The 18,403-nt window shown below is 44.7% G+C and overlaps 2 protein-coding genes across 3 annotated transcripts in view; one reads left to right on the top strand and one right to left on the bottom strand.

The window, feature by feature from the left end:
• LOC109414244 (uncharacterized) overlaps window positions 1-18,403 on the top strand; it is a 93,012-nt gene that overhangs the window by 44,819 nt on the left and 29,790 nt on the right. The gene's annotated exons all lie outside the window — the stretch shown is intronic.
• LOC109425399 (uncharacterized) lies at window positions 1,848-6,220 on the bottom strand. 2 transcript variants are annotated; one of them, XM_062852090.1, is made up of 3 exons: window positions 5,887-6,220; window positions 5,752-5,827; window positions 1,848-5,694 (listed from the first exon to the last, which is right to left on the bottom strand). In XM_062852090.1, the coding sequence occupies exon 3, from the start codon at window positions 5,580-5,582 to the stop codon at window positions 1,848-1,850; it is 3,735 nt and encodes a 1,244-aa protein (XP_062708074.1). In that variant the 5' UTR covers window positions 5,583-5,694; window positions 5,752-5,827; window positions 5,887-6,220. The 2 variants fall into 2 exon arrangements, with proteins under 2 accessions (XP_062708074.1, XP_062708073.1); XM_062852089.1 differs by having other exon boundaries at window positions 5,752-6,220.

Below are 18,403 nucleotides of genomic sequence, written 5' to 3'. Positions count from 1 at the left end.
TAACAGATTGAATAAGTCTTTCCCAGCTGCCACCCATGTGCGGACTGGCAGGTGGGTTGAACTTCCAGGAAGTTGTAGGTGTTGTAAACTCCTTCGCCATTTCGTGAGTGTCTATGGCGCGTAGAGCATCACGAAGTTCTTTAGATGCCCCAACAAAATTCGTCCCTCTATCGCTGTAGAAGCAAACTGGAGTACCCCGGCGTGCCACAAAGTTGTTCAAAGCCATCATGCACGAGCTGGTGCTAAGAGAGTTAGCGACTTCTATATGCAGAGCCCGAACTGTCAGACACGTCAATAAGACCCCCCAGCGCTTCTCGACCTTACGACCCACTACGACTTCAATTGGCCCAAAATAATCCACGCCTACATGGGAAAATGGCCTGGTGAAAGCAGCCATTCTTGCCGTTGGAAGTTCAGCCATTTCGGGTGGTGCGGGTGTTGCATCGCGGTTTCGACACCACTGGCAGTTGCATTTCATTTTTCGTAGCGTTTGACGAAGCCTTGGAATACAATATCGCCTGCGAACCTCATTCGCCACTGTTGCATAATTTCGATGATGATACCTTTCGTGAAAATCCGCCAGAACTAGATTAGTGACGGGGTGGTTGTCAGGAAGTATGACCGGAAATTTCTCGTCCGGAAACAGGAAAGAACATTTAGCGGCCCTGCTATTCATGAGCAGAACCCTGTTCTCGTCCAAAAACGGGCTCATCTTGTAGATACGACTGCTGCTTGGCACTTGTTTCCGCTTACTGACTCCATTTTCTTCCACTAACTGTAGTATCTTCAACTCCTCGGTGAACACATCTGCTTGAGCTTGACGAAAGTGATATTGTTGAGCCCGACACAATTCTTCACTTGTTAACGGTCCTTGCTGTATGTGTGATCCTTGATGTTTTGCTTTTAGGTTCTTCACGAATCGTTGAACGTATGCCGTTACTTTCACCAGACGTCGCCAGCTCGAATAATTACTTGCCACGATAATTGGGTCCACAATTTCACCGTGGACGTGCACTAGAACGTTCGACCGCATCTCTTCAGAAGTTGTCTCTGATGTATTGTGAGACGGCACAGGCCATTCTTCCTCCGGTTTTTGCAGAAATTCCGGTCCTTGAAACCAGCGATCACTTGCCTTCAACTGCACCTGGCTTGTCCATTTGGTGCCGTCATCAGCGACGTTCCATTCCGATTTTACCCAGTTCCATTCGGTGACGTCGGTAGTGTCCAGAATTTCACTCACTCTTGCAGCAACATATTGACTATACCGGCGATGGTCAGAACGTATCCAGCACAAGACGTTCCGGGAGTCACACCAAAAGAAACGTTGAGACACTGAGAGCGATAGTGATTTGAATATGCTGTTCGCTAGTCTCGTGCCAATTACAGCAGCTTGGAGTTCTGATCTCGGTGTGGATAAATATTTTAGGGGAGCAACGCGTGTCTTCGCCCCAAGCAATGCACATTCTACACGTCCGTGCTCTTCGAATCGTAGATAAACTACAGCCGCCATACCTTTATCACCCGCATCTACGAACGTGTGCATCTGGATCCGATTGTTTACCCCGACGGTCGTGATTTGCCGGTAACATCGAGGAATCTGCAGGTCCTCCAGCTTCGGTAGAAGCTTTGTCCAATCCTTCCAGCTCTCGAATTGTCCACCTCCTATCTGGTCGTCCCATTTCAAACCCAAACGCCATACTTCCTGGAGCATTACCTTGAGTATCATTAGGAAATGGGATATTAATCCCAAGGGATCAAAGATGCTCATAAGTATGCGAAGCAGCTCTCGCTTGGTAGGAGATCGACTCCCGTCAAATAGCGCAGTATCAAACCGAGACCTGCAGATCTTAAACGTGAAGCAGTCGGTTGATGTATTCCACCACATCCCTAATACTTTTTCGGTCGAGATTTCGGCAGTCAGGTTCAAAGATATTTCTCCTGTGGGAGTCTCGCCTAGAGCTCAGAACCTTGGAGGAGTTTGAAACCCAGTTCCTAATCTCGAAACCTCCCTGCTCGTGAACGTATTTAACAGATTGTGCCAGTTCAATAGCTTCAGCTTCCGTCTCCGTGCTGGCGAGCATGTCGTCGACATAATGCTTCTTTTCGATGACTTCGACCGCTGTAGGAAACTCCAGTTGAAACCTCCGAGCATTTTGATTTTTGACAAATTGTGCTGTCGTCGGTGATGAACGAGCTCCGAAAATCATAACAGAGACCACGAATGTACTCGGTTCTTCCTCGTTCACGCTGTCGTTCCACAGAAATAGTTGGCAAAATTGGTCTTCAGGGCGAATACCAATCTGGAGAAACATCTCCCTGATGTCTCCGCAAATACCGTAGCGATACTCCCGAAAGTTGTTCAGTACGGATACCAACGAGCTCAGCATGTCTGGACCAGTGAGCAATACCGAGTTCAGGCTAACTCCATGAGCCACCGCTGCTGCGTCCCACACAATCCTGATTTTTCCTGGTTTATTGGGATTGATCACAGGAAATGTTGGTAAGTACCAGATTCGGCCCTTCTTCTGCTCCAACTCTTCTGCTGTCACCTTCCTAATGTATCCTTTCGCTTGATAATCGGTTAGCTTTTCGTTGTAGGCCAACTTCAGATTGGCATCGTTAGCTAAACGCCTTTGCAGGCACTTCAGGCGTTGCAGAGCCATCGGCCGACTATCGGGTAGTCGAATGTTGTCGAATCGCCATAGAAGTCCGGTTTCGTACTTGTTACCGACCATCTGCGTTAAAGAGTTCAGCAATGTCAACGCCCTTTCGTCATCTCTGGACATTGTTGAGCTTATCGGTGATATTATTCCCAGACTGTCCAAGCTGAAGTATTGCTTAACGTCTCGGTGAAGTTGCTCATCGTTGGAATGGTTACATGTACAGATGTGGTACGTATAATTTCCTTCGGTCGCTGTTTCATGACTTGTCCAACTGCCAAAAATTGTCCAGCCTAGATGGGTCTTTACAGCGATAGGTTCACCTTCCTTTCCTTCGCGACTCCGTCTCACCAACGAAACATTGGCATGTTTGACCCCTATCAAGATCCTTGGACGCACACGATCATAGGAGAGGACTGGAACATTCTTCAAGTGATTGTACTTGTTCTTCAGGGCATCGACGTTCAAACTTTGACACGGCAACTCAAGCGCTTCAACAGTTCGCACGCCATTCAGATCGAACCTTTTGCCGTTCATCCCGGAAATTCCAACACCTACTCGTCTTGACTTTTCCTCGAATCGATGAGTTCCTCCCGTCCACTTCAAGCACAATGGCTGTTCATCACCGGCCAAACCCAACTCTTTTGCGATCTGTTCATCCAATAGCGTTAACTCGGATCCATCGTCGAGAAATGCGAAGCATTCCACCTTCGTGTTTGGCCCGAACAACGTTACAGGGAGGTAGCGGAACAGCTCCAGGCCAGCATCCACTTGATGTGTGTTTACGCTACGCTCTTCATTTGCCTTGTTTTGTCCCGTACTAGCTTTCGGTTCACTTGGAGCGACGAGGTTTTTATGCAGAAGTGAGTTGTGTTTAAATTCACAGCCGTTCACTCCGCACAACTTGGTGTTGCAATTACCCCCATGCTTGCGCAAGCACCTGCGACAAAGTCGGAATTCACGAACCGCTGACCATCTTGCCTCGTACGAAAGATCCAGAAACCGCTTACATTTAGCAGCTGTCCGACAGTTCCCTTTACAAAGGGGGCAGCTGCTCGGCTCTTCTCGGGGCCCTTTATCGAGGGGAGTATTGTGCCTTCGATTGCCAGCAACCATGGAATGGCCACTTGCTGCGGATGCAGAAGCCTCAGCGTGGGTGTTCACGAAAGCTTTCCCGTGACGCTTACCCCGTGTTTCCTGCTCGTAACTGTTAGATCTTCTGGGATTTGCAACGATGCTTGCATCTTCCGCAATAGAAAAGATCCAATCGGAAAATGTAGTGAGGGTAACCTTCACGAATTTTTTGCTGTGCCTTGCCCAGTCCAACTTGATAGCCGGTGGAAGTTTACAGACAAGCTCTTGCATCAGCGTTACATCTCGCATATACTCTCTCCTTCCGCAAGCGTCGATTGTAGAGCACAAATTCTGCACGGCTAGAGCGTAGTCGACTAGCTTCTCCATAGAATCAGATCTGACTGGTGGCATAGCCAGAACCTTATCGCGCAATGTGCTGATAATCATGTGCGGTTGGCCGAATCTGAGCTTCAAAACGCTGATCGCTTTCGGCACCATCGACGGATGCATGAGAAAACTTCGCACGGCAGCAAAGGCTTCATCTTTCAAGCAGTTCCGGAGACGGATCATGTTTTCCTCATCCCTGTAGCCGCACATCTTAGTCGTACTTTCGAACGTCGATATGAACATCGGCCATTCCTCTGGATTGCCATCGTACTTAGGCAGGTTGCATTGCACTACCTGTCGTGCCGCAATTTGTTCACGTGTGAGATCGGTTTTGGACCGAGAGTGATTTCCAGGTCTTAGAGCGCCGTGTCTTCTCGCAACAGGTGTTGAACGTTCTCGTGGAGCGAAGGGGTCCTCGTGATCATCGCAGTCTTCATCTTCGTTCGAACCTTCTGAGTCACTCGTATCCTCCTTGTCTTCGCTTTCCTGATCCACACCTTCAGATGATTCTCCTTCTTCGTCGATCGTATCCTCGTTGCTCGAATCGGTCGTACTCGAAGTATCGTCGCTGTCATCCTCATCGCCGTCTTCGATCGTGTCCTCAGATTCACTATCGGATGAAATCAGCTTCTGTAGCCAACCTTTCACCTTTGTCAGCGGATCCGTCACTTTGGCACCTGGGACTGGACAGCTACGTACTTCAGCAATCTCCTCCATCAACTCGAACTTCTTCTTCATAAACTCTCGTCTACGTTTCATCTCCTCCAGCATTAAGGTTTCTTCAGCCAACACTTGTTGCATCTGTAGCTTCAGCGAGAGACCCGATTTGCAGGTTGAACTGGATTTCACGGACTTCGCTTTGGCCGATGTGGCCATCTTCTTCTCGATCTCAGCAAGCAGCATGGCATCCAGGTTCGCTGATTTTTCCCCACCAGTAGCTTTACGATCCGCTCGGAGGTCCTTGGAAGTTGAATCCTTCACCGTCTTTGGCTTGCCAGAATTCTTCTTCGCACTTGCTTTCGTTGACTTCGCCGTTTCCACTGCGCTTTTGGATCTCGTTCTGGACGTCTTCTGCTTACCGGGCTTTGCCTTCGCGGTTTCGCATTTCAGGCAACTCCACTCGCAACTCTCGACGTCCTGAGTAACTCCTGCACAATCAAGGTGGCACCAACAGTTACACGTGACGCACTGAACCATCCGGTTATCATCTACACCCGCGCACATAACACAACTTCTTCTCTTAGACGAGGCTCGAATCCGGGACGAAATTGGTGATTTATTTTCACCCACTCGCGCTTTGCCAACATCACCGGCGATAGAAGTCTTGTTTTGGGGGTTGGGGTCGTTCGGGGGGTCTTTATTCGATTTTTGTTTTCGGGAAATACGTGTCTTTTCGGGTTTCTGCTTACCTTTAGCACCTCTGCTGGTCGTCGGGGTGTTGTGGTCGATCGGATTGGACATTTTCCACCTCTTCCAATAAACGATATTAAAAGATGTTAGAATTCGGTGGCGAAGAAAGAGTGGTCTTCCGAGATTTTAAATATCCGCGTGTATTTGGAGATATTTTAATATCCTGCATGAAATTTTACGATTATAAGACTCATATTTTGTTTGTTTAGTTGCTACTCACGTTTAGTCAATCTTCGTGTTCTTTGTCCCTCCTATGTCCAAACTCGATCCAAAATCCCTGACTAGCGTTGTGAGGTCTGATAGCATGTTATTTAATAAATATTTTATCCAATTTAAGCAAGTTTGTCTCATTTACCTGTAGGTCTTCGTGTTGAAATTAGATATAGATTTAGGTTAGCTTTAGTCTTAATTTGTGTCGCACTAAATTGTTCGCTTTTAGCATATAATGATTTAGTTTAAGCAAATTTTTAATTATTAAGAAGTAAATAAACTATCAAATTTTAGCTTTCCAAATTGCATGTGTCTTCAATGACTTTGCTATTCACTCCTGCTGGCTTGTTTACATTTTTACCTCTCCCTCAATCCATCTCTATGAACAATAGTCCCTATCCATTGTCATCCATCGGCGCACGGCCACTCCGTAGATGGGGGTACGATCAATAGGAGCGATACAACACCGTGGGGTTGTAACAACCACAGTACTACAGCTGCGATTGAGTGGACAGTAGGTAAAGTCTGACTTGAATCGATTTTCTGTCGGCAGCTAGTTTTGCACATTTGTACAGTAGTGAAGTTAGCTTGACTTTGTCAAGTGTTTTCAGCAGCGCAGCGGTAAGTCGGCAGGCTATCACGCAGGAGGATCCAGTTCAAATCTACATAGCAGCGACATGTTACTCACCTTACCGGTCAGGCTAAGGCCGGGGTGGCCTCTGCTGTACATAGTAGCCGCCTCCATTCCACTCGGTCCATGGCTGTTTGCCTCCAGTTCCGCACTCTGCGTAGGGTCCGCAGATCGTCCTCCACTTGGTTGACCCACCTAGCTCGCTGCGCACCACGTCTTCTTGTACCGGTCGGATGACTCTCGAGAACCATTTTAGTCGGGTTGCTATCCGACATCCTGATGACGTGACCCGCCCACCGTAGCCTCCCGATTTTCGCGGTATGGACGATGGTTGGTTCTCTCAGCAGCTGATGCAGCTCGTGGTTCATTCGCCTTCTCCAAGTCCCGTCTTCCATCTGCACTCCGCCGTAGATGGTACGCAACACCACAGACAAACAGACGTAACACTCTGATAAATCCCATCGTACACCGATTTAACGGCCTTTTTCAAAATTTGATAGTTGGCCAACTGCCCAACCGTGGCGCTCGCATCGTTTTTATTTGAGTTTGACGTTTGCTCACTACCGCCACCTAGTTGGTAGTCGGCCAAACATAGTCCTTTCAGCATTGGGCGAATATGTTTCCGTGACTATGATTTGAATCAAAAAATGTTCGAAGTGTTACGTCTGTTTGTCTGTGGCAACACCTTCCGTTCGAAAACTCCAAGGGCGCGTTGGTCCTCTGCACGTAGGGTCCATGTTTCGTGCCCATAGAGGACGACCGGTCTAATCAACGTTTTGTAGATGGTTAACTTCGTGTTACGGCGAACTTTATTCGACCGTAGAGTTCTGCGGAGTCCAAAGTAGGCACGATTTCCTGCCACAATGCGCCTCTGAATTTCTCTGCTGGTGTCGTTGTCGTCGGTCACCAGTGAGCCCAAGTACATGAATTCTTCAAGCAGCGACATGTGTGAAATTATAATAGGACGCAATCAGTGAAGTACTAGATTGAAAGTAGTGAGCTGGATTTTTGTATGGTGAGATGATCAATTCTCCATTTCTACAATGAAATGGTGTAAACAGCGTGGGTTATATGATTTCTTTACTAATTTGATGCTGTTTGAGCAAAAGTTTGGATAAATGTGTTGTTGAAGTTGCAAGAAAAAATAATACAAAAGCACAGTTATCTAAACTTTTGCTCAAACAGCATCAAATTAGCCAATAAATCATATAACCCACGCTGTTTGCACCATTTCATTGTAGAAATGGAGAATTGATCATCTCACCATACAAAAATCCAGCTCACTACTTTCAATCTAGTACTTCACTGATTGCTTCCTATTATCCTTGTAATTATCAGAAGCAATTTCCAGACGTGAAACACAAACCCACCAACAGGGTTGTGATTCTGAAAAACACATTTTTGTTTCTGTATGAATTTTGTCAAAGTTCTGTCAGAAGCTGCTTAGAAGGCTATCCAGCGTGCTTATGTGAACTTTCAAGTTCCAAAATTACTTAAAAATGAAGTTGCTTAGAAGGCTAATGAGCAACCTCGAAAGAACTTTATTTTGATACCTAAAATCAATTTCAAAGATATTTTTTGAAATCACCTTTTGACAGCTGGGCAACTGCTTGACAGCTCCGCCCAGTACAAAATGCGACGAGGGGTGTTTCAACAAATCGCTCCCATACAAACTTCAATTTGATTTTTAAATAGGTTCCCGGCCACGAAAATTCATGAAAATTTGGATTTCGGCCCAGTTTTGCATGCAGATTCAGAATATGGAATTATCTCAACACCGCTAAAGAAGCCAATTCATCCATACATTGTTTTTCGATAGCATGCTTCTGAACTGAGATAATAGGACAAATCGGTGAAGTACTAATTTTGTAGTAATGAGCTGAATTTTAGTATGGTGAGAAGGTCAATTCCCCGTAAGGTACACCGGGGCAAGTTGAAACGAGTGGGGCAAGATGAAACAGCGGGTTAACATGATGTTTACTAATGATGATAAATAGTTTGATCTTCATAACACATAGTTTTTGATTCAAACAATCTTTTAGCGATGGTTAAATTTCCAAATTGTATTGAAATCCGAGTTGAAATCTATTTCAAAACTTCGTGTTTCATCTTGCCCCACCCGTTTCAACTTGCCCCGGTGTACCTTATTTTGACCTTATTCGCAATGAAATGGTGCAAAAAGCGTAGATATTATGATTCCTTGCCTAATGGGGCACGTTCGGTGTGGTACTAGATTTGTAGTAATGAGCTGAATTTTTGTATGGTGAGAAGGTCAATGGAGCACGTTCGGTGTAGTACTAGATTTGTAGTAATGAGCTGAATTTTAGTATGGTGAGAAGGTCAATTCTCCGTTTCTGTAAAGAAATGGTGCAAAAAGCGTGGGCATTATGATTCCTTGCCTAATGTGATGCTGTTTGAGCAAAATTTGGATAACTATGTTGTTTATGTTGCAAGAAATGGAGAAAACACAGGGGGGTAGACACTCTTAATCTTTTGATATCAATCATTCTTAATCTTCACGGGGAAACGAAATAACTCAAAATTAGGTCTTTTTCATCCATCTTGACACCTAAGTAAAACCAGTCAAATTTGAGTTATTTGTGAAAAACCCAAATTTGAGTTATTTTACGATAACTTCGGTTTGAGTGAATTTAAACTGTTTTGCAATTAGTCGTCATTGGATAAAAACTACTCAATATCAAGTCTTTCGCTGAAGCTGGATTTTCGAAAAAAAATTCGGGTTTTGCGGATTTTCTTTGTTTTTGTGGTAAAGAAAAGTACATAATTAACAACTTTGTGTTTATTCAATTTCACAATCACAATACAATAGTATTTAATTCACATATTTATTTGTTATGTTTAAGTTTCCTGGGCAGTCGTCCGGATCCTTTATGATGCTCGGGATGTTGCCATTGTTTCCTTGGCAGTTGCTTCCGTGCCCCAAAACGATTCAATCATTGAAAGCCTGTTTAGTGAAGGGATATATTTTCGTTACAATAAACCTTGCTATAAGCTACACTTATTCCACCTAAATAAACTAAATTTCACTCACCGTTCAGTCCGTAATTTGAGTATTCCTCCAGATGTTTTGCTCCGGAAGATGAAGTGCCAAGGATGCTTGGTTGTTCATTTTCAATCGGGTTTTTGGTGGGTGTCCTAAAAGTTAATTGATGATAAATTAGCATAAATTGAAAGTACAAATGACAACGAACAACTTACCATTATTATTGCTTCGCTCTGCGACTTTATTGGTCCACTCGCATTTTGTTTATAACGAGATTAAAATGAGCAATGGCACTTGATTGAAATTTTCATCCAAAATTGAGTCAAGGCCCAACTCTCAGTTTTGGATACTCTTAAAGAAAGGAAGCAAAAACGAAATCGAAAACGTCAAAACTCCCAATTAACTCAAAAGGCAGTGTTCTGAATATACCTCCAAGTTAGGTAAAATGTATTCAAAAGCAAGAACAGAAAAGTATCCAAACCAGTAGTGTTTGAACAGTACTTCGTTATGCGTAATTTTTAACTCGATTTTGAGTTATTTCGTTTCCCCGTGTTAGCTAATCTTTGCTAATCTTGCCTAATCCCGCTTAATCCCGCTTTGCGCCACTAAGAAAAATCAAATCGTTTTTTACTTCAGTGTTTGACTCAGATCTGCTGTCAAACGTGTCAAACGGCCCATACCTCGTCCGCGCGCGCTAAGTGTTCGAAAAAAAAAACACGAACAGGATTTTAATAAAATGTAAGTATTTTATTTAAGTATTTTTATTAAAATATGGAACATTTTGCAGCAAAATGTTATACAATCGTATTATATAAATTTCAGAATACTCGAAGCCTCGCTCCAAGCCACGTAGAACCGCCCAATCTTGTCCAACGGATGACGTAGTTGATGCATCTCACGGACGAAATTTCCGTAGAAATTGACTGCAGCCAGGAATGAGCGCAATGTGGTCACGTCGGTTTGAGCAGGCATCTCCACATTCGCTGCAATTTTCGCTGGATCCGGTTAGATACCCCTGGCACTGATGATGTGTCCGAGGTATTTGAGCTGATCTTCATAGAACTGGCATTTTTCCACTCGCAGGTGAAAACCATATTCCCGCAGGCGCCGGAAGAGCATGTGCAGGATTCGGTTGTGTTCCTCGAGCGTCTTGCTGTGGGCACCAGAATGTCGTCGAGGAAAACTACGCCGCGTAGACCGGCTACCATCTTCGCCATCAGCTGCTGGAACGCGCCGGGGGCTGATTTGACACCCGGTGGATTGGTCGTCGACCTCCACCTGCAGGTATGCGTCCGACAGGTCGATGATGCTGAAGATTCGACTGCCAGACACTTTGCTGAAGATTTCCTCCGGTGTTGGAAGAGGATAGGTGTTGCTTTCGAGTGCCCATGTATCTGAAACGAATGTAGGTAAGTGCAACAGCTGGTGGGTTTGGTTCTGCTTCATATTTCGCGTGGTTATCGTTCCCACGCAAGTGGAGTTTATGTTTAGGGTTGTGCATCTCTCATTGGACTTGATTTATTGCACATTTCCCACTCCACTGGACCCCTTTCGCAGTAAGCATAAGTGCGGAATCATGAATAAAACTGCGGTTTCGCAACGAATCGTGTTAGTGTCTTCAGCGCACTCATTAATTTTAAGATGCTGAATAAAAGCGCAGAAGACACCGACACGATTCTACGAATTTGTGCGACTTGCTTAATGCTAATGCTAATGGTAGAAGGCACCGACACGATTGATATTGATACGAACTTTGTTTTGTTCCCCTTTCCTTCTCACGACGAGGAAGCAATGGAAGATGGTACCGTGGCCGGCCCTAATTCTGCGCAGTCCCTAATTCGGCGCACTTTCTCGAATATACCACAAAATCACGGACGCTAGTTCAATATTAGCTTCAAATATATTTTTTGAAGGAAAACACGTGTGGTTGCAACGGAATGACAAACTAGAATAATTTATTTAACTTAAATAATTCAAGGGTTACTATGACCAACATCCCCCCTTAACCCTGAATTTGAGAAACCCCAAGTGATTTTCTTGCTTCTCGGAGTTTCGGATACGGAACCGGCTTCGTCAGGACATCCGCCAGTTGACCTTCGGATGGAACGTGTTGTAGGGCAATAGTTTTCTGCTCCAACTGCTCCTTGACGAAATGATGACGCAGATCGATGTGTTTCGTCCGCGCCGAGTAACCGACTTCTTTTTCGGCTAAACACATTGCACTTCTGTTGTCGCAACGCATTTCAACTGTGGTAGTGAGGCCACTGAGCTCTGCTCGGAATGAGCGCCACCATAGAGCTTCCTGGCCCGCGGCTGCGATCGCCATGTACTCTGCTTCCGTTGTGGAGAGAGCAACGGTGGGTTGTCTTCTGCAGCTCCATGCAACTGCACCGCCCGAGTGCTTGAAAACGTAGCCTGTTACGGATCGTCTGGTCTCTGGATCGTTTCCCCAGTCTGCATCCGAATATCCGTGGAACGATTCTTCACTCTCGCTACTGTAGACTAACTTCATATCCTTCGTTCCTTTCAGGTACCGCAGAATGCGTTTGGCTGCCGTCCAGTGAGCTTCTCCCGGGTTGCTGTTGTAACTGCTGACTGCATTGACCGCGAATGCTATATCCGGTCTGGTGCACTGAGCCACGAACTGCAATCCACCGACGAGTTCGCGAAAGGGTACATTCGCCATCCTCTCGACTTCATCGGACGATTTCGGGCTCATTTCCTTGCTCAGTTTCTGGCTTGCATCGAACGGCGTGGAAACAGGATTGCAGTCATTCATTCCAAACCGTTCGAGCAGTTGCTCGATGTACTTCTCCTGGTCCAATGTGATCCTCCCGTCAACTTGTGTGACCCGCATTCCGAGGATCTGCTCCGCGTAGCCAAGATCCTTCATCTGGAATCTGACCATTAGCTGCTGTTTCAACGCGTCGACTATTTCATCATCGTTGGCGAACACCAACATATCGTCCACATACACGGCCACGATGAGAATCTTGTCGCCGTCGATCAGGAAATACACGCACGAGTCCATCTTCGATTGCTGCAGACCGATTTCCCTGAGTATATTATCGAGCTTCTTGTTCCATACGCGACTCGCTTGCTTGAGTCCGTAGAGCGCTTTCTTCAAACGACACACCTGGCCGCCAGGGATTGCGAAGCCTTCTGGTTGCTCCACGTAGATCTCCTCATCCGTCAAGTCACCTTGAAGAAAGGCCGTCACTGCGTCGAGTTGATGGATCTTCAATCCTAACCTCGCTGCTACTGCCATCAGGTAACGGACCGTGGAGTATCGGACCACTGGAGAGTAGGTTTCTCCATAGTCGACTCCTTTGATTTGCGAGTAGCCCTTCGTCACAAATCGCGCTTTGTACCGCTCGATCGAGCCGTCCGCTTTCGTCTTCAGCTTGAACACCCATTTCGATTTTAGGGCTTTCCGCCCCGCCGGTAGGGCACAGAGCTCCCAGGTCCCATTGTCGCTGTGGGATTTTATCTCTGCCTTCATTGCTTCATACCATTGGTTCCTGTCATCGCTTTGCATCGCTTCTCTAAACGACTGCGGTTCATCCAGAAGTACCTGAGATGGGGAAATGCTTTGAGGGACGGCACTGAAGCTCAACTGAAAATCATTGTACTTGCCTGGGACACGGCGCTCCCTGCCACTGCGCCTTACCACACATTGGGGGTCCTCTGGTTGTGGAGGGAGCGCAATTTGTGATGGGTCCGACAGCACTCCGCCGCCAGTTTCATTCGCTGGTAATGGTTCTGCTACGGTAGCTTCTCCGCCTTGCTCGGATTCCGGGTCGGTGTCCACTGATGCCATCCGAAACTGTAGTATCTCTGGTTCGGGAGCTTCCAGTCGTTCTTCGCTGCTGCCTTCGTTCAGGAACACAACGTCCCGACTCACATACACCTTCCTGGATTTCGGATTGTAGACTCGATAGCCTTTCGTTCCCGCTGCGTATCCGACAAAGATGCCTTGCTCCGATTTCGGATCCCATTTCTTCCTTCTTACCTTCGGTATGTGCGTCATCACTCTCGTACCGAAAACGTGCAGATTGGATAGGTCCGGCTTCTTTCCGCAGAACTTTTCTTCCGGAGTCACTTGAAGACCTTTCGTTGGTGAACGGTTCACGAGGTAGCACGCTGTTCCAACCGCTTCGGCCCAAAACGATTTGTCCAATCCTGCATCAAATAGAAGGCAACGAGCACGTTCCACGAGGGTCCGGTTCATCCGTTCTGCCAGACCATTTTGCTCCGGATTATGCGGCACACTGGTTTCGTGTCGGATTCCACATTGCCGCAAATATCGCTTCATGTCCTGATTCACGTACTCCGTCCCGTTGTCACTTCTCAATCGCTTCACTCGCCTACCTGTTTGGGTCTCTGCATACGCTTGAAAATCTTTGAAGCATTCCAGCACTTCCGTCTTCGATCGAATGAAGTAGATAAAGCACTTCCTGCTGCAATCGTCGACGAAGGTAAGGAAGTACTTGCTGCCTCCTACGGAAGTCGTTTCCATGGGACCACACAGATCACTGTGGACGAGATCCAACACCTCTGCTGCTCTGGCCCCTTTGAATTTGAACGGTTGACGTTGATGCTTCCCTTCCAAGCACGGAATGCACGCCGGCATATCGGATTCGTCGAATTGCACACCACAGACCATACTGCGAAGTTGCTTCAAACTGTGTGCATTCAAGTGCCCCATGCGGCGATGCCATAATCCGATGTCCTCCTTGGGCGTCGCGATGCACGATACATTTCTTCCGGTTTGGCGGAGACGATATAGTCCGCCTTGCTGATCACCAACAGCCACAATCCGACCGGTCTGGTCGAAAACTTCACACACGTCCTTGGAAAACACCACCTGATGACCACGACTGCAGATCTTGTGCACGGATAAAAGATTCATCGCCAGTTCCGGAATGCACAGCACTTCCGAAACATCGAGCACTTCGGTTGCATCACCCAAGTCGGCTTTGATTACCACGTTGCCCTTAGCAACGACTGGTGTCTCCATGTTGTTTGCAACTATGACACTATCACTCACCTCTTCTGCTTCTTTCAGGATTGCTTTTTCGCGACACATGTGGGACGACGTGCCGGAATCGAAAATCCACTCACCCGGATTTCCACGACGATGTTGGACCATGAACGCCGAGTGTCTGTCGAACTTCTTCGGTGCTTGTTGCCCGCCGCTGCGGTGTCCTCGTGGTTCCATTTTGCCTTCTCGCTGGCACTCTGAGGCGTAATGACCCGGCTGGTTACACCGGAAACACTTCACGTTGCTCTTGTTCGGTTTCGTTGACTTTGGCTTCGCTCCGGGTTGGCCATAGAACGCCCGTCCAGACTCGCTTCCAGAGTCGTCAGGCCACTTTACATCCTGCAGTATCTTCGCACGTATCGTATCTGCTCGCATCTGGATCCCGGACGCTTCCAGGCCCATGATCATGGGCTCATACTGTTTCGGCAAGCCCATCAGCAGAATGCTGGACATCCACCGATCGTTCACCTCGAAGCCAATCTGCGCCAGTTTGTGCCTGGTGGACATCAGCTGGTTGACGTAGTCCTCCACCGTAGCACAATCCACTAATTTTACTCCGGTCAGTTGCCGAAGTAGTCCGAATTCCCGGATGTATCCGCTGTCCTGGAATGCAGCCTTCAAACTGTCCCATGCTTCCTTGGCCGTTGCAGCGTTCTGGACAAGGCTGTAGTTCGTCGGATCGATGCTCAAACAAATGGTTGCAAGCGCACGCTCCGAAAGCTCTTCCGTCGGGTTGTCCGTCTTGATGGCCGCCCACGTACCTTCTCGGATCATCACCATTTTGATTGCGAAGGACCAGGAGCTGTAGTTTTCCTGCCCTCGTAACCGCTCCGCCAATGGCAACGATAGGCTTCCTCCCGCTGGTAGGATTCTTGAATTCGTCGCCACCGGTGCTCCTCCAACGGAATTCGCTTGCTGGCTTCCTGCTCCTGCTGTTCCGGCCGGACCTCCGGCGCCTGGAAGTGCTTCTGAGCTGCTACCGTTCATGCTTCGTGTTGGAGTTCTCTGGAGCGACATCAATTTTCTTCTTGTATAAAAATCTTGAAATTTTCAATTCTTCACATCGGCGAAAAAATTTTCTTCAACTGTTTGTCCGTTGCTATGGTGCCACAGGCCCATAACCTGAAGGAAAACACGTGTGGTTGCAACGGAATGACAAACTAGAATAATTTATTTAACTTAAATAATTCAAGGGTTACTATGACCAACATTTTTTGAATATTGCTTCAATAGTAATGAAAAAGTTTGTGAAGAAAAAAATTTCAAATCAACGATCATTATTTTGTAAAAAAAATAAAATGATGTTGCAAGTACCATAAATTGCCTGAAATCTGTGTCCGTTAGCGAAACTGCTAAAAAGTTGCTTCATGAGCTGAAGCATTTTGCGACATGAATAATGAAGAGAATGTCTGCTTTTCCATGCGCATCCTGTACTGCTGTCTTCGAGGAATCAGGATCGGCAAAAAACAATTGAGTTTTCTTCTTCTTTTTTTAATCTTCTTGTTCTTCTTAGGTGCGCAGAATTAGGAACCGGTATTAAATAGTGGTCCTAATTCTGCGCAGACATTTCAAAACTAAGTTTTGAACATAAATATAATTAATAAACAAACATCATATGAGATCGTAGTGTGCTCTGCGAGCGATTGGAAGTATTTTTTTTTAGCTGTCACGAATTTTCTAAAATGTTTTGTGAAAAAGGGAAAAAAGTGAAAAGTGACGAATTGAGTGGAATTTTGGATTTTTATCTACCGCAAAAGAAGTTCCCCGGTGATGCACAGTGATGCGGCTCCGTACAAAAGGTGGCAAAAAGTCTTAACATGCATGATATTCGTTCAAAGCTTATAAAAACTTTATTATTTATTAGAATAAGTTAACTAGAAGTCAAGTTGACTTCCTATGGGCTACATTGGCCACTTTCAGGACCGTTCCGGAATCCTGGTGCCCCTGGGGAAGTGGACAATTTGGGAATGTTTTTTACCCTCCAACGTCCAAAAAGGAACCAATGGAGATAACAGATTTTTTTTTGAGTGAGAAGCGAATAGTACAATAGAAACGTTCATTTTGCCGAACCGGTTCATTTTACCGATTCATTTTTGAACCGGTAAAAAATATTTTATAATTCCGATTAGAAATCGTTAATTTTTTTTATAATTTATTTTCATGGGAAATTAAACATGAATAAAATGTATTATTTTGCGAACCGGTTTGCTCAACCGGTTCACTTTTGAACCGATAAAATCAAGGATTTCGTCCAACTGATATTATGCTGATGTTCTATACATTATGATGATAAACAAGTGGAGAATGCATTATTTGTTGAACCGTTTTGTTTAACCGATCTGTTTTTTAACCGGTTAAATAATTACAGTATATCTCTTGAGAATAGTTGTTTTATAATTACTTCTTATAGTTAACCTTCCACAAAAAATAAAATAAGTGAATTGGAAAACCGGTTTATTTTCGAACCGGTAAAATCAAGAAATTCGTCCCACTAGTAAATGGATGCCCATTCGACAAAAAAAGATAATTTTGAGACCCGGTTAATCAAAAACAATAATTTATGAATACCGGTTAATTAATTTTGCTGTCCAGCTTGATAATTGTTTATTTATTCTTATGAACGATTAAACATAGGACCAAAATAAGTGATAAAGAAAGCCGGTTCACTCATCCGATAAACTTTTGAAAAGAACAAAAAAGTTCCGCCTGTGCAGTGTCAGTGTAAAAAACATTATTATTTTTAAAGAATGACAGATCAACGAAACTAAATAATTTTGCAAACTGACTAAAACCAACTTAGTTATGAACCGGTAAAAATAAACTATTGTTCAGTTTGAGAAACGTTGATGTTCTCCTATATGAAGTTCTCCTAAATGATCAGAAGAACCAGTTCGTTTGACCGTTACACTTTTGAACCAACTAAAACAATTTCGTACCAATACTTAGTTTTGTATTTATTTATATTTTCCATAAATTTCTAATATTCATGAACACAAAAAAATGTTGAATCAATACTAAAAAAAATGTAAAGAAATATTTTTCGAAGAGCTACCGGTAAAATAAGCCAGAGCATAGAGTTATTGGTTAATGCTTGTGGAAGTGGCGAAAATTAGGATCTATCTGAATTAGGCAAAATATCCGATAGAAAAACAAAAGCATGTAATCACTAACACAGAACAAAAAAAAAGTTTACCAGAAGTGTGTGATGCAAACAATTACAAAACCTGATATATTTAACATGGATTAATAAGTTCAAGTATTTTGTTTTTTTTTCATTTTAGGTACGTGGGTTTACAATTTATATAAAAACAACTTCCTTCTATTTATTGGCGTAACGTCCCAGCTTCAACAAAATCTGCTCATCAGCTTCAATTAAAGTTCTTTAAAGATTTCCGTAGTTATTTACTGAAAATTGTCTATGCCAATTTACCTTTTTTTTTGCGTTTGACACATTCCACGCGTTACGTTTTGCGTGAATATCAAACTTTTGCTTGTTGATAAATTCATGCCAACCAACTTATCAAAAGATCGGATTTGAATATTAGGGTCATTTCATGCTTTCTAATTAAAATTGGTCCTTTTTACTTCGAGAAAATCAAGAAACAGGGCCCAAAGGGACATCATCGCAATTGAAGTTTTAAATACGAAAATATTCTGGAACGGTCATAAATCGAACACAGACTACAATAACTAAAATTCTTTTCACACATAGAAATGTTAACATTCTACAACAAACAACGGCTCTGTTATGCGCTATGGTAGCTGAGCCGATACAAATGAATAGGAACTTCTTTAATGTAGAATTTGAGAAAATGTTGGAAATAATTTAGATATAAAGATGTTTTCCCATTGACCTCTCGTCTATGTATGAGTTGCTTGCATGGCTCTGTAAAGCTTCATGACGTCTGAGCCTTGAAAATAAAAAGTGGAATGATAAAAGATAAGAAATGGAAGCAATACAATCGTAACAATTTGAAGATATG

This window comes from Aedes albopictus, chromosome 2 (assembly GCF_035046485.1).
Source record: "Aedes albopictus strain Foshan chromosome 2, AalbF5, whole genome shotgun sequence".
NCBI lineage: Eukaryota > Metazoa > Arthropoda > Insecta > Diptera > Culicidae > Aedes > Aedes albopictus.
Note: the sequence above shows the minus strand (reverse complement) of the source record. Positions and strands in the feature narration are given on the sequence as shown.

Coding starts and splice junctions, on each gene's coding strand:
- LOC109425399 (XM_062852089.1), bottom strand. CDS start 5,582: ATGTCCAATCCGATCGACCACAACACCCCGACGACCAGCAGAGGTGCT.